Source organism: Eucyclogobius newberryi, unplaced genomic scaffold (assembly GCF_026437365.1).
Source record: "Eucyclogobius newberryi isolate DKJ021-1_F unplaced genomic scaffold, fEucNew1.0.hap1 SCAF_13, whole genome shotgun sequence".
NCBI classification, from domain to species: Eukaryota; Metazoa; Chordata; class Actinopteri; order Gobiiformes; family Gobiidae; genus Eucyclogobius; species Eucyclogobius newberryi.
The window spans coordinates 31,425,832-31,441,577 of NW_027315757.1; the positions used below are offsets into that span (position 1 = coordinate 31,425,832).

General features: G+C 41.0%; 1 protein-coding gene across 1 annotated transcript; it reads left to right on the forward strand.

Moving 5' to 3' along the window:
• The first annotated feature begins 719 nt into the window (after positions 1–719).
• hook2 (hook microtubule-tethering protein 2) lies at positions 720–15,498 on the forward strand. Its single transcript, XM_072443527.1, has 22 exons — positions 720–921; positions 1,710–1,792; positions 2,098–2,170; positions 2,255–2,305; positions 2,519–2,651; positions 3,158–3,225; positions 3,500–3,565; positions 3,665–3,745; positions 5,573–5,739; positions 5,889–6,029; positions 7,245–7,446; positions 8,159–8,269; positions 8,638–8,725; positions 9,161–9,224; positions 10,369–10,506; positions 11,576–11,663; positions 12,077–12,111; positions 12,396–12,478; positions 12,564–12,667; positions 13,026–13,127; positions 13,290–13,361; positions 14,123–15,498. Exons 1-22 carry the CDS (start codon positions 877–879, stop codon positions 14,249–14,251), a joined length of 2,124 nt encoding a protein of 707 aa, XP_072299628.1. The 5' UTR covers positions 720–876; the 3' UTR covers positions 14,252–15,498.
• The last annotated feature ends 248 nt before the right edge of the window (positions 15,499–15,746 follow it).

Sequence of the window (15,746 nt, forward strand, 5' to 3'; positions counted from 1 at the left end):
AAAGAGCCAGGTTTCCTACATAAAGAGCCAGGTTTCCTACATAAAGAGCCAGGTTTACTACCTAAAGAGCCAGGTTTCCTACATAAAGAGCCAGGTTTCCTATATAAAGAGCCAGGTTTACTACCTAAAGAGCCAGGTTTCCTACATAAAGAGCCAGGTTTCCTACATAAAGAGCCAGGTTTCCTACATAAAGAGCCAGGTTTCCTACATAAAGAGCCAGGTTTACTACCTAAAGAGCCAGGTTTACTACCTAAAGAGCCAGGTTTCCTACATAAAGAGCCAGGTTTACTACATAAAGAGCTGTAGCCTACAGGTGCCTAAAAGGTGTTTTGTCTCAAGCCAAGGAAAGTTTTTCGGGCTAACGGAATTTTTTTAAGTATTTTTAGTATTTTCTCAAAATATATTTATATCTTAATATCTGTTATTTCAGTCCAGTGTAGAGACATGTTAACCCTATATTAACCCTATAGCCCTTTTTTTTAAGACTATAGGGTTAATATATTGTCTTTAAGATGATGAATGGGGCCTATATTCACATTCTAACCCAATAATTATTAATACTTGTAGTAGATTTTAACGTCAAATATCCACATAAATCTAATTAAGTGCAGCACATGGTGCAGACAGACCTGAGCAGACGCTTTGCTGACCCTCTGGCCGGCGCGTTCAGCCGTCTCCATGGGAACGCTCTCGGGACGGAAGCTCGCCGAGATAAAAACAGGTGAAACGCGCAGTGTCCGGAGCAGCAGGAGGCCCATGGCGGTGTAACAACTGACGTGGAAAAGTGACAGGGCTCTAGGAAAACTTCGCGTAAAAGTTTGTGTCCTCTGTTTCCAGTCTTTCCCTCGCTGTCACTTGTCTTCTTTGTCCGACACAATGAGCCTGGACAAAGCAGAGCTGTGTAACTCTCTGTTAACCTGGGTAAGTTTAATCACTGCTAAGTTGTATTAGCGCTGTTAGCCTCCGGACTGTTTCTGACAGGTTCAAACATAAACCATATGCGGTCCACGCTTAAGTCATGCACCGATTAGCTGTTATATTAGTTCAAATGTGTTTTAGTGAGGGGGCAAAATAAACCTTTCTTCTGTGCATAGTTTAATTTCTGTATTAGCAAGTCGTCCACTAGAGCTAACTTAAATAGCTAGGTGAGTATGCACTTGTTTACGTGTCTGTATCTCTGGATCCTTCGTGTCGTTAGAAGTCATTATTACTAAGAAAAGGGGTGAACATCACTACAAGCAACGCCTATTGAAGTGATTGTATTTAGCAATATAATTTTTTTAAACGTTACATTAATAGATTTCAAAATGGTGATAAATTTAAGAACTTGACAATTTCTTATTTTCTAATGGAAAAAAATAAACTAATAACCTTAAATATTGCATATAACATGAAGCTTAAACCCACCTGTTTATGCACCTGCCACACAAGTCTTATGTCGACATTTAAAGAGACAGTCACGTATCTGAGCTTTAGTTTTGGTGATAAAGTTTAATGGATTTTATTAATTCTAACATTATGACATTTCCTTTGGTGCAATTCCTGACTTGGCAAGCCACGGCACAAGCACTAGTGTTTATTCTATTCGTCTAAATGTTTTAAATAATCCTGCCGTGTCTGCACACGTTGAATAAACCACTTTCAAAACTCTGTGTACACTGAAACAACAAGTGTATAACTTATCATTTTATTTGTGTTGTCTTTTGCAGTTACAGACGTTTCAGGTGCCATCGTGTAACAGCAAGTATGACCTGACCAGTGGAGTGGCCATCGCACATGTACTGCACAAAATGTAAGCGCAAGCCTTTAAGTCGTAAAACAGTCTCCTATATTTTATCATGTGTTTCTCTTGTGGTCATGCAAGGGATTGACACTATAAACAATGCAAATGGTCTGTATTGTGTTCAGTACAACATCATTGCATAAGTTTGGCATATAAAGTTGGGCATCGTAACATTTCTATTGGCTCTACTACTTTTTTGTTGTTTTTTTGTTACTTGACTAGAGTGTGCTTTTTAATTTTGATAACAATCGTAAAGGGTTCTAATGTATGTCGCCCTTGTCCCGCCACTGTTCTTTGCCTCTTGTTATTATCAGTGACCCCTCTTGGTTTAACGAGACCTGGCTGGGCAGGATCAAGGAGGAGAATGGGGCTAACTGGCGCCTCAAGGTAATTATAGAATGTCCCTCAAATGTGGAGGAAAAATCAAACTGTCCAGAATTGAGAGATGTGTGTGATTTCCTGGTTTTATAGGTCAACAACTTGAAAAATATTTTGAAGAGTGTGCTGGAGTATTACCATGATGTAAGTAGTATCTTACAGGAGTAATTGATTTGTAAAAAAAAAACGTCAACAGCTATTTTTAGATTGATTTTAACTCGCTCACTTACATACGCCAAAGAAGGCATACTCAAAGTAACTCAATACGTTAAGCGATCACCTTCTTTAGTGATCGTAAAATGCAAATGCCCAGCGCTTCTTAAACCCTGTCATTATGAAGCCTGTTTTCATGGTCAGATACTGGGACACCAGCTCTCGGACGAGCACCTCCCAGATGTGACCCTCATCGGAGAGATGGGAGACGTGACAGAACTGGGAAAACTGGTGCAGCTGGTTTTGGGCTGTGCAGTCAGCTGCGAGAAGAAGGACGGTGAGTGGGAGCGCGGGCAGCTGCCACATGTACATAGTAACACGGCCATCCTTGTACAGATGACTGACTGAACTATTGCACTGGGAATTGCTACAAATGATCGCGTGCAAATTTTTTTTTTTTGCTTTTTGAACGTGTGTGATAGTAGGTATTTCTTTATGACCGACTAAGTAATATCTTTGTTTCTATATTTTGTATATTTGTTTTAATATGTGTTTTGCTATGCATAAAAGATCCTGTGTCATTAGAAGTAAAATTATTATATTTTACTTCTATATTTTTGATAAGTCGTCACAAAAATATGATTTGACCAGTGGGAAATGGCTCAATTGATGAAAAATGTCATCAGTCATTATTATATAACCTCATTACACACCAAGGTTCTAGTTGTAGTCGTAGACATTACTTTCCGGTTGGTTTTGAATATTTACAACCTTTTTCGAGGGGATTTTCATGAGTCTGAATTCAGCTCCACCTGAGCAGGCTTTATTTTTGTTTTTTTTCAGAGCAAATCCAGCAGATAATGACACTGGAGGAGTCTGTGCAGCATGTTGTGATGACTGCCATTCAGGAGGTGAGCCTGTTTCTCATGCGCTCTGTATTAATCCTGCTCTTAGTCACGCTTCAGTCAAAGTCTTATAAATCCACTGAATATCAGACTGAAAAGAACCAGAATGTTTTATTTTCAACAATATCCTTAAATTCACAAAAGCTGCACCTGCTGCCTGCATTGCTCGAACTAATATCTTCTGTCCATTTTAAGGTCATGAAAAATATGACCCATGACAAGTAGCACAGTGCCATTTACAGAGGGATGTTTAATATTATTTCCATGCTGTCTTGTTCAGCTGTTGTCAAAGGAGCCCTTTTCTGAACCAGGAAGCCCTGATACATATGGAGGCTTTGACTACCAGGTAACTCTATTTCAAGCTTGTTTTGTCCTTTTGTACTCTACATTTTATTAAAGTTTGCTCCCTCCCACTTTATGCTTCAATTTCCTGTTTTCTCCACAGTCTAGGAAGTATTATTTTCTGAGCGAGGAGGCAGATGAGAAGGAAGACCTGAGCCAGCGTTGTAGAGATCTGCAGCGTCAGGTGTGTATCACAAATATGACTGACATGAACTTGGTACTGGATTAGATGACTTTACACTTCAAATTTGCTCAACATTTGTCACTTTATGGGGATTGCTCTCACTATGATTGGTCACTCTAACAAAATGAATGTGGGACAACGGCTAAAAATTAGTCTCTGGCTTTAATCCGGTATTTTTACAGCATATCATGTATATTCATTAACATTAACATACAAAGTCTATAGTTGAGTATTCTGCTCACACACGCGCACACTCGTGCAGTTTGATGTTTAACACTCATTGTGTTTACTGTCTGTGTCATGAGTTTGCTGAGAGACAGACCAATCAATCACATTTCACAATGGGCCTAACCAGTGGACCTAATAAAAGTTGGAGCTTGTAAGTTTGAACTCTGCTCAACTAAAATATATTTGACAGGTTTGCGTGATGTGTTTTTTTGTTTTGTTTATTATTACTTACTGTTATAGTCTTGAGATAATATTGTAGGAAATATGTGCGAGTTTGTGATGAGAAATTGAACATTTGTCTAATAAATTAGCTGAGCTTTGATCTTCATGGAGTATGGTTACATCTTCTACATTTTATGAAAATTTGTACTCCCTCTCTGGTCTTTCTTGACCATACCTTTGTGTAACACTGACGTTATGAAAACTTTTGATATGAAAAATTTTCTTCAAATTCTGCAAACTTTTCTCTGGAGACTAACTACTGATGTGTCACTCAGTTGGTGTCAAAGAAAGCATTTGCACATTGCTTGTTGTGCTGGTTTGACATTTGATGGAAGCTTGCAACTATTCTTTTAGATCCTGTGGAAACGGATCTGTTTTGTTGCGAGATTATTTTCAAAAGGAGCCACTTGGTTTTGACGATTTTACAAGAAACTATTTATTTTCTGCTCTGGTTTGGATTTCCTTTCTATCTTGTTCTTCATATTTTAGCAGTATCACATTTAGAATTTATGATGTGCTCAATTTTTGTGGTTTAATCTCGAGTCTGTGTTGTTATTTCAGAATCCTTTAAATGCTTACTTTTCTCTCCATTGTGCCAGCTTGTATTTTAAAGTCGTCTTCTCTTTTGTCCTCAAAGTCCGTATTGATTATCTAGCCGAGTGTACGCCTTCCCACTCTTGTTTTTCTAACACTGCCTGATAAAAGACTTTTTAGAGCATTGGAGCCACGTTTCAGTTGCATAACAAGATAAAACTGACACATTGCCTGGGGATGGAGCCATGGCCAACTATAATTTGTACCGCTCCCTCCCACCTGTTTGTTTACTGACGTAGCCCACGCATTAGGAATTAGTCATTTGTGTTGTTTTGATGGCTAATTACTGGAGCCGGTCTTGTGCTAAAGCATGCAAGCTGTCCATAGAGATCAGGGTAGGGTTTGGCTGTAGAGGTACCACAGAGATGTACAGTCTTCCATGCTCGTGTTTACGCCTCTCTTAATAGTTCCATCCAAAACAATAGCACATTAAACTGAAGTAGCATCTAAAGTATCTTCTTTAATAGTTGAACTTTCTGTATTTTTAAACACAAGTTAGTAACTCTTAAATACTTTACTGTGGAGTGAGTGGTTCTTATTCATATTCTTGTGTTGTTCTTGTTCTTTATTGCAACTGTTTATAAATGGGTGGATTTGTATTTTTTTTTCCTCTTGGGGTAATGCAAACAACTACAGCTATTCATAAAGTTCCCTCTGCCTCAAACCATTGCAGACCACCTGACTCTTTTTTTAAAAGTTGCATGTAGAAATAATAAACCATGGTTACAGCCCCTTTTATCCACTTCAGCTATGTGTATTTGTGTATTTTCCTTCATCTTACAGTTGTCCATGGTTCTGGAGGAGAAGTCGTTGCTTCAGGCCGAGACCCGCTCCCTCAAAGACAAACTGAGCCGCTCGGATTCCCTCGACTCCACCTCGACGGCCATCACGGGCAAGAAGCTCCTGCTGCTACAGAGCCAGATGGAGCAGCTGCAAGAAGAGAACTATAGGTATACTGTCGCTTCTAGAATATGCTTCATTAAAAGTGGAAGGAAAGTTCAATCTTGTTTTGCTTTTAGAGGTTGATTGTCTTGGCTTATTGGTATGCATTAGTAGTTGGCATGTAGAGAGATTCACGGTTTTACCTTATGCCTTACAGATTGGACACCAGCAGAGACGACCTGCGGGTGCATAGCGATCTCCTAGAGAGGGAGGTCCTGGATCTACAGCAGAGGAACGAGGAGCTGACCAGCCTGGCTGAGGAGGCGCAGTCCCTCAAAGACGAGATGGACATCCTCAGGTCAGACGACCAACTCAAGAAAACATTTGATCAATGTTAAGTTGTTTTAAAGGTGGTATGGACGATTTTTTTTTCCAGCAATTTTTTTTTTATCATATTTCCTTGTGGCGTGGATAAATAATTTGTCCTGCCACACATCAATCATAAAACGCACCTATCGCTCACCTGCAGCCGCGTGCGGTTCGTGTTCACGTTTCCGCGTGCCTAAGCGCATGGATCTATCATAATATAGTTCCCTCAGTGTACGGGGCAAAATGAAGACGGAGAAAGACAGTTCGAGCTGACGCAGAAGTGGACAGAAATCTACGGGAGACGAGCGATGCGCTAATAAACAAACGCACGTGTGTGTTGTATCAGTCCGCACGGGGGAGTGCGCATGCGCACTTCCGCCTGCGTTCTCAAATCGCCGAAAAATCGTCTATACCGCCTTTTAAGTTGGCAGTCAGAAATGCAGAGTTCCATTTTTGGTGCTCAATCCCAATACACCATAGGCATTATTGTTACTCAAGGAGGTAATGATTTTCAACACAACATGGTCTTCATAAATGTGCTTGGATGTGTCTTAAATGGAACAAAGAGGCACGTTCCTTCTGCGTTTTATTTGTCTTCTTAACAGAATCTATAATTAAACACATTCAACAAAAATATGAGCCGCTCACATTTTATGACGGTTCAGTTCCAAACAAAGCATTATCTATTATCTCAGTGACGGTCAATTTACACTCTCCGACACAAGTGCCCACACACAGACGTCCATTCACTCCCGACAACTGTGAGCTCAATTCTGAAGCTCTGACACAGGCCTCGCAGTTTGAAGCCAGATCTGTTCCGCTACAACTAATATATTTTTACTGAACTTTATGCAATATTGTTTGGTACACAACACAATTACAATGTATTGCTCCAATAGAAATGCTAATTGAAATTAATTGTTTTAACATTACAAATATGAGCATTTATGTACTGTCAAACCTTCATTCTGTAGAAGAATTGTGATTTGAATTATGAAAAATCCCTTCCATAATTGAGCAGCCCCAACTTTTACACAAGTCTAGAAATGAATAGCTGGGAGGCGACCCTTTTTTAGACTGAAGTCATAGGTGCTGGAGCTTTTAATTGTTCCAATTTTCTTTTAAAAGGCAAACGTGTGTGTGTGTCTTGAGTGTGCTTTTAAGGATAAGCATTGTTTGTGTACATCGTTTCCATGTCCACCAGGCACTCGTCGAGCCGGGTGAACCAGCTGGAGGCTCTGGTGGAGACGTACAAGAGGAAGCTGGAGGACCTGGGCGACCTGCGGCGACAAGTGCGTCTCCTGGAGGAGCGCAACACGGTCTACATGCAGCGCACTTGTGAGCTGGAGGAGGAGCTGAGGCGGGCCAACGCTGTGCGCAACCAGCTCGACACCTACAAGAGGCAGGCAAGTGGAATGCCCTAATCATGAGGCATGTGGCTCCTACGTTTAAAACTATCAGTGAAAATTATTATGCGTTATTGATTTGTAGTTTTGCGTTCCTTGCTTTATCTATTTACAAACTAACTCAAACTGCAGCTACCTGGCTGGGCTAAAATTACCTGGGTTTTACCGGAGTCCTGTACTATGGGGCAACGGTTGTACTTCAGCCCATTTTTGCAGAAATACAAGCTACTTTTTTGTCTTTCCTTCTGCACGTTTAAAAAAAAAAAAAAAAAAAAGGAAGGAAGGAAGCACTTTGATTTGCAAGACATTGTTCCCAACCGCAGATGCACAAAGGTTTTATTTCTCGGCTCTTTCTGCTATTGTGATGCTTTGCCCAATCAGCTTGAAGTATTTCTCTTTCCCCGATCGCTCTCAGCAATCCATTTGTTAAAGTATTGAACTCCATTCGTGAGTGATAAACATGATAAATCTGCCATTTCCCTGGAATATCTTAATTTGAACTGTATTTTTGAACTCAAGCTTCTATTTCAGTTTATTTTAACAAACTAGGGAAGCCAATCTGTGAGCCCCGGGAGAGGAGGGCAGCCATACTTGTTGTGTCAGTGAAGTGAAGTTAAACACAGGCTGGCCCGTGCACGTGTCTGAAAATCCCTGCCGTTTGTGAAGAAGTCGGCGCCAGCTCAGATTGTTGCTGTGCTCTGTGACTTTCTAGGCTCTCGAGCTTCACACCAGGCACTCGGCAGAGGCCATCAAAGCTGAGAAGTGGCAGTTTGAGTACAAGAACCTTCACGACAAATACGACGCACTGCTCAAGGAGAAAGAAGTGAGTCGAACTACGCCGTCAAACGTTTGTTTTACTCATGCTTTCATACAATACCTGCCCTATTTTCTGTATTTGGGCTCCATTTAAAGCATGCATCGTAACGGTACCGTCTGTTGTCCGAAGTGTCTCTAAACTTTTAAGGACCTTCTAACTGTGACACTGATGCAAATATTGTGGCAGGTTTTCAGTGAACTTCCCACGTCCTGTGTCAATTCTTGCACCTTCAGTGTTCTCACACCAGTGATTCATGTTTCTCAGATACTTGAATGAATACATACTGTACTGACACTATGAACCGCTCAGAGTCTAGGTAGAGACACCTTTTAGTCTGGGTGCATGTGGCCAAAATGTTGACCCTTATGTTCCAGCGTCTTCTCTCGGAGCGGGATACGCTGCGGGAGACGAATGATGAGCTTAGGTGTGCGCAGGTCCAACAGCAGTGCCTCAGTGAAGCGGGTGAGTGCTCCAGCTTCTGTAACATCCTGCGTTAAGCTAAATATAGTCCGAACAAGGAGTGATTAGTGAGGGAAAAGGTTTTAAGTTGAGTCCAAGTCAAGAGGAGGCCTAGTGGTGTAAATCTATACAGAATTTGCATAGTTTATAGCTATTTTTATCCTGATGTGGGGCCTTCAGCGTCGGTTCTTCGAGTGACCTAAAACGTGGCCAAAAAATAAGCAACATAGTGAATTTGTGGATTTTATTTGTTTGGTTTTGTGCTAGATTGTTGTTGTGCACATATTGTTCTGCCCTAACCCAAAGATATTTAAACAAAGGTACGGGGTAATTGTATAGCCAGGCATTTTTTCATAACCTTAACTGTTTTAATTTAGTGTATTTTGTTCTGCTTTCTCTTGTGTCTTGAGCTCTCTGACGCGTGTTCTCTCTGTGCAGGATCCCTCAGTGACGGTGGAGGAGCCGGCAGCCTGGCCTCAGAAATCATGCCCACGGAGCTCAAGTACGAGAGGACACGTTATCCCTGCTTTTTAAAATTCCTCGGCGGCATAGTGAGAGCAGAGCTGTGGCGTGGGGGTTCATGTGACTAACCGTAACAGACGTGATTACACACAGATTCACTTGGTGTCACTATCAGGAGCCCACTCGTAGCCTATACATTCACCCGATGTTGTATAGGGCTTTTCCCACCTCGAAGTTTATTTTTAAATTGGATGCACATTTGGGATTGCGTCGCAGCGACACATGGCAGTTGTGCACTTTTGGCCGGGGTGTTGTCAGATGGGAGGCTGGCAACTGTGCCCTCTGTATCACCAGCTCAAAAGGCCACAGAGATGAGATGTTCACATGGTCAAACGTTTTAAAATGTGCTTCTGTTGTCTCCTCATCAAATACAGGATTTGGGTTTTGTTTCATTCAAGGTTGTTCTGTTGAAAATGCCAAGACTTAAGTGTCCAAAGTACTTTACAAATCCATACTGTGCACTGCCTTGCATGATAAAAGTATTATAAATAAAATGAATGCCAATAGAAATGATTTTGGACCTCCACAGCCCTGTTTTACTACTTCTCATAAGGGAGCAGTGTGTAATTTTATGCAGCGCCATCATCACATTTAAGTGTTCAAATAAAGCATCAGGTCTTTCCATTAAGCAAGTGGTCAGCCCACAACAACAACATCGACGTCTGCTTGAGATTCAAGGCCGATTTGTATCATTCTAGCTCTGATGGTAATGCAGATAAAAAGGACTTCCACTCCTAGTTTCTCATTCAGCTCTTCATAGTGATCACAGAACAGTGCAGGTACCGTTTTGACCGATCTAAAATGAATTCTTGGTTTCACATAATCAAAAATTATTATATTTTTGCCCATGCTTTTGATTGAGGTTGAAGACCACTGGTCTTCTGTTTGTTCCATTTGTACTTTTAGTTTTCCCAAAATAAAAGCCCATTTGGTATGTTCTGGCTTGAGTTGTTTTGCACTTGAAAGGCAGGTTTTACAAAATCTGATGCAAACTGATCAATATTGTGTTCGGCCATTGTTTCAACAATATATAGGACAATTAACTTTTTTTTTTCTGTTTTGTCCCAAAAAATCTTCCTGTACTGTACCTGCACTTGTGCTTAATACCGTGTTGTTGTGTCCAGGGAGACGGTGGTTCGCTTGCAGAGTGAAAACAAGATGCTGTGTGCGCAGGAGGAGACGTGCAGACAGAAAGTGATGGAGGTCCAGGCCGAGCTGGAGGAGTCCCAGCGCACCAACAACGCCCTGGAGACTCAGAACAGGTCCGCATCATGGGGCCGGTCGGAGAAAGGCTGGCGCACTCGTTAGTTAAACCATCCCCGTGTGTGTGGACCATATTGTGTGTTCTTGGCCAGAGAGAGGCTTGTTTGGTTGCTGGTGGGAGTGATATCTGCCTAAATGTCAAGCGGCCCTCTGGACTGTGTGCTGTGTGGGCTGGCCGCAGGACAGACAGCAGAAAAGCCAGATTGTCCCTTGGCTGATGCATGTGTGTGTGCGTGAGAGTGTGTGTTTACAGGCTGTGGGCATGTGGAGATGTGGGTGGATATCTATGCAACACCAGGGCCAGGGTGTGGGAAGACTCCTCAGCCACAGTAACAGGAGGAGGAGACCAGTGAGCATGCTCAGTAAGGCCTTGTGGAGAAGTCCAGGCTCGGCACTTGTTCCACTAGATTTAATATACAAACTTTCAACTTTGGAAAGTACAAGAGGAGCATTTTATTAATTGTTGCTGCGGCTTTTTTTTTTTTTTCTTAACCAATGTTCAGTTGATCCATTGAGTAAATGGGAAAAACACTTACATTTTTAAAAAAAATGTCAATTTGAAACTTCTGTAGATTTTCATAATGGAATGTTTTCATATAAAAATATGAAATTTTATTGTGAATTGTTGTCACCAAAATAAAGTAAAACAAAATAAATAAATAAAAAGGGTTTTGGATACTTTTTTTTGTTTTTGAGTAAAGACAAATTTGAACATTTTCACCTAATTTGTGTGTGAATTGGATAAATACAAATCCTGCATGAGTCAAAGAGTGATCTTTGTCTTTAAAAAAAATACCTTGAAAATAAATTAAAACTGTCCCATATAAAGCTGTGGAAGCTGATTAAACTAATATAAAACCTCTTAAGCAGCAGATTTTACATGTTTTGTTTTTCATGAGATTTTCTATGTTGAGGAAAAAAAACGAATGTCTTTTACTTTATAAATCAAGAATTAAAAATGTATATGTAATGTGAGTTGAAAGTTTATTTGGAGATGTTGATCTTCTGCTTTGTTAGTACATTGCACCTGTTATTCCTGATCCATGGCTGTACTGTGACCATCTTCAGGTTGAATCGGCAGCAGATCACTGAACTGCGCTCTCAAATCGAGGAGCTGCAGAAAGCCCTCCAGGAGCGGGACAGCAAGAACGAGGACGTGAGTGAAGACGCAGACGATTATTGAACAGTGAACACAATTTTAAACTGAGAATACGCTTTTCTAAACCATCCGCTTGTATATACTGTGTTTTTATAACGTTTGCATGGACTGAACTTTGCTAGCCTGGTTTTGGGTTTTTGTTGTCTTAAGTTTGGGATGTAGCCTGTAGTTTGCTGTGACTCTTGCTAACCGCTGGTCCTCTCTGTCTGTCCTTCTACCTGCCTGCGCCTGCCCCATTGACCACCCCGGCCAAAATCAGGCCATCGTAAGTACGGCCTCCCTCTGTCCACCTGGCACTTGATTGAACTCTGCGTTTTTGAGTTTTACCTTTTTTTTTTTAAGTGTGAAATATCAATGCATGTGGAAGTTGTGATGGATATTTGGTCTAATTTTGTTTTTATTTTTCATAGTCCTCCCTTTTGAAGAAAAAGCTTGAGGAACATTTGTAAGTATTTTGCCACTTGCATCACAAAAATACAGGAGTTGCTTATCAGTCCCACTGTAATGGCGTTCATTAGCCCTTATGATTTTAAACTTGCCACTGTACGGACCAAATTATTTGTCATTAGCTTTAACAGCCTGTGTATGCATTAGTTTGTCTTCACCATGTGTCCTCTTTTTTTGTTTTTTTAATTATCCTAGCCAAACTTTAAACGCATGGAAATACAGTGTAATTAGGAGGTAAACTGGTGAAAGGCTTTTACCAAAACAATTGTCGTTCCACACCAGAGAGAAGCTCCATGAGGCCCACTCAGACCTGCAGAAGAAGAGGGAGGTCATCGATGGCTTGGAACCTAAAGTGGACAACAGCAGTGAGTGGATCAGCTCCTTTTAAAATAGAGCTTTTAATGCCCTAAATTTCTACTTACAAACTTTTTTTTTTTTTTTTTTTTTCAGTGGCTAAAAAAATCGATGAACTCCAAGAGATTCTGCGTAAAAAAGATGAAGACATGAAGCAGATGGAGGATCGCTACAAGAAATACATGGAGAAGGCGAGAACGGTGCGTCTTCACCAACACGGCGCTGTTCTGGTTTTCTGTTAATACTGATGCCACTCAAACATTTATACTTGTGAAGTTCTTTTCGCCTGCGTGTATCTGTTCAACTGTATCAAGTGCTTGGATATCATGGTCAGGATCATTTGTTCATATGTAATTCTACCCAAATATCCTTGCCTGATTTGAATATAACATTTGTGGCAGTTAAATATTCTATTTTACAACTAAAATCTGCACATTAACTACAGTAACTTTACCATCCTTGCCCCTCCGTTAGATGTCACCACAACATTCATAAGATTTCAGTGTCTCAACAATATAATTCCCATTTAAACTTGACTTAAGTCGTGTTTATGCACAGGTGATCAAAACCCTGGATCCGAAAAAGCAGCCGGTCGGGTCGGACGTCAAGGCGCTGAAGAACCAACTGTCTGAGCGCGAGAGGAAGCTCCAGCACCTCGAGGTCTGTGCCCCTCGGATCTGTCACTGAGATCCTGACTTGAGCCTGTAATGGCAGAAAATGGAACATGTCATGGAAAATAGGTCATGTCATTCTAATGTTGTTTTAGGCTATGACATGTCCCATTTTCTGCCATTACAAGCCTAATGAAGTTTTCTTTTGCAGCACGATTATGAGAAGAGCAAAGCCAGGTACGATCAAGAGGAAAAGCTCATCATCTCCGCCTGGTACAACATGGTGAGTACACAAAGTGTTTATGGTGACCCCACAATAAGTTGAATGCCTCTACTCCATCTTAATATCATGGAAGAGCTGTGCAGTTAGTCCATTGTTTACTTGGGACGTAAACTCAGGGTTCAAAATTGTACATTTCAACAAAAGCAATGTTCTGTTTGGTCAGTTAGAGCTACTGGTATTTGGGGTAACTGTTGGAAACGGGTCTTCAGCTCCGTCTCCCCAGCAGAACTTCATGAACCAGAGTTTCCCCACATTAATTGAAAATGTTCTGTGTTTTCATTAAACCAGAGCGTAAGGGCATCGTTCCTTGTGGTACCTGCCTGATAATGATCCTGGTTGTACTTTTGCTGTGATACGCTGGGGTTAGATAAGAACATGTTCCATTAATGTGTGGAAATTGATGGAAAATGTGGGGAAATGAATGTGCATATATACACATACAAGAACAAGCTAAAGTTGTAGTAATATTAATTTAAGTAGCTTTACGAAGCCACTTAAGAAACCCTTCCATTTTATTGGTCTTTTTTTGACACAATAGCACGTCACAAAATGATACTGAAACATGCTTCTGACAATGGATAATGGAAAGGAAATGGACACGGGCATATGTTTCATATTGTGCTGAATGGTAGATTTTTTTTTTTTTTCTTCTTAGAAATCCAACTGGACAGAAACAAAAGCATGTATTCTCTTGTAAAGATGAGTACCCATCGTTTTAGTATCAGTCCCACACGCTAATATTGAATGCTTCTGTGTCCTAGGGCATGGCGTTGCACCTCAGTGTGACTGGAGAGCGCCTCGCACCGTCCCATCAGAGCATGTCCTTTTTAGCCCAGCAGAGGCAGTTCACCAATGCCAAGAGGGGCCTTATCCGTCACCAGCCCAGATAAAACGTCCTCACAAACTCGGACAATCATTAAAAATTTGAAGTAACTTTGACTTCACCTGAAAGCCTTCTGTCTGGCTCTGGTGCACCTCAGACGTCTTAAATGCTGCTACTGCCCCCTGCTGGTGGACGTTTGAACATAATTTCTCTCTGGTTCCAGGGAAGAGCTGCTGTTTTAATTCTTTCCAGAAACAGCCTTATGTTACCTTCTAAGGTAGCTTTTTATTTGTGGCCTATTTTATAATTGGTCGTTCTCATGTTGTAATGGCAATGTGACTTTTTAAAATGACTGTAGAGCAGAGGAGCTAGTTTTATGTAAAAGTACTGCAATTACTTGAGACGGGGTAACTGGAAGGATATGAAATCATGCTACACAATTTTCGGCTAAATTTTTGCGTCATCCTTTGTCGTCGGTACATCTACTTTGCATGTTTTTGTCTAGTGTGTTGAAGTGTTTTGCTTGTCGATCTGTTATTAAATTGACGTTAATGTACGACGTAGAAGGATGTTTAATCGCTTTTGAATTTTCACCAAAGCACTTTCCTCGGGTGGTGGGTCTTAATTTATTATATAGTACTCTCAAAAATGCTGTCTTCCTATTGCTGTCTCAAATGTCAAAACTAAATATGAATTGCTAGATTGCTCCTGTGAATTAATGAGTTTGTAATTATGTATTTTTTTTGATTTTGTGATTTTTCTCTTCTCCCAAAGAATGACGTCATTGGTTATGAGCTGAATGGCACTCACCACTTTTGAATCTTTTGTCACTTTAGTAAGATGGAAAAAAAAAAAGGAGCAAATAAACCCTTCAGTCCTCTAACTGGAAAGTCTAACTTTTAAAGTCTGTGTACTACAAACAAATGGAGCTGTTCGTTCTTCAGTGTAGACGAATTGGACACGAGTCTATTTACCTCGCTGCTCTGGATTTTTTGGAGGGATAATGTTCTCTTTCTGAAATGACACTATAGTTACTTCACTGGATTTTTCAGTTTCTGAAGTAACGTCAGTAACATGTCCCACTGTGAATGTAACTTGTACTTGATCCCGGTGTGCTTTAATCTACATGTACAAATATTGTGCACACATTTTATATATGTACATTACTGTTTGTAGTGGCATATCTTTCTATTTACACTGGAGTTTTTGATTGTCATTGATGTTGATTAATGGCACTTGGCACTCGGGTTTGAGACAAGTTCAATATTTGTAGTTTGTTCTACTTTTGCACTACAAATAAATGGGATTTTGGAGAATTATTTGTCACGATGTTTCCTGTGTGAGGCCAATCTGTAACGCAGAGCTTCTCAAAGTGTGGGGCGCACAACCTGCCTCTGTGCCCCCTCACACGTGTCCTCCTCTGTGCCCCCTCACACGCGTCCTCCTCTGTGCCCCCTCACACGCGCCCTCCTCTGTGCCCCCTCACACGCGCCCTCCTCTGTGCCCCCTCACACGCGTCCTCCTCTGTGCCCCCTCACACGCGTCCCCCTCTGTGCCCCCTC

Coding starts and splice junctions, on each gene's coding strand:
- hook2 (XM_072443527.1), top strand. CDS start 877: ATGAGCCTGGACAAAGCAGAGCTGTGTAACTCTCTGTTAACCTGG. Junction 8,270..8,637: donor CACTGCTCAAGGAGAAAGAA/GTGAGTCGAACT, acceptor CTTATGTTCCAG/CGTCTTCTCTCGGAGCGGGA. Junction 13,362..14,122: donor TCTCCGCCTGGTACAACATG/GTGAGTACACAA, acceptor TCTGTGTCCTAG/GGCATGGCGTTGCACCTCAG.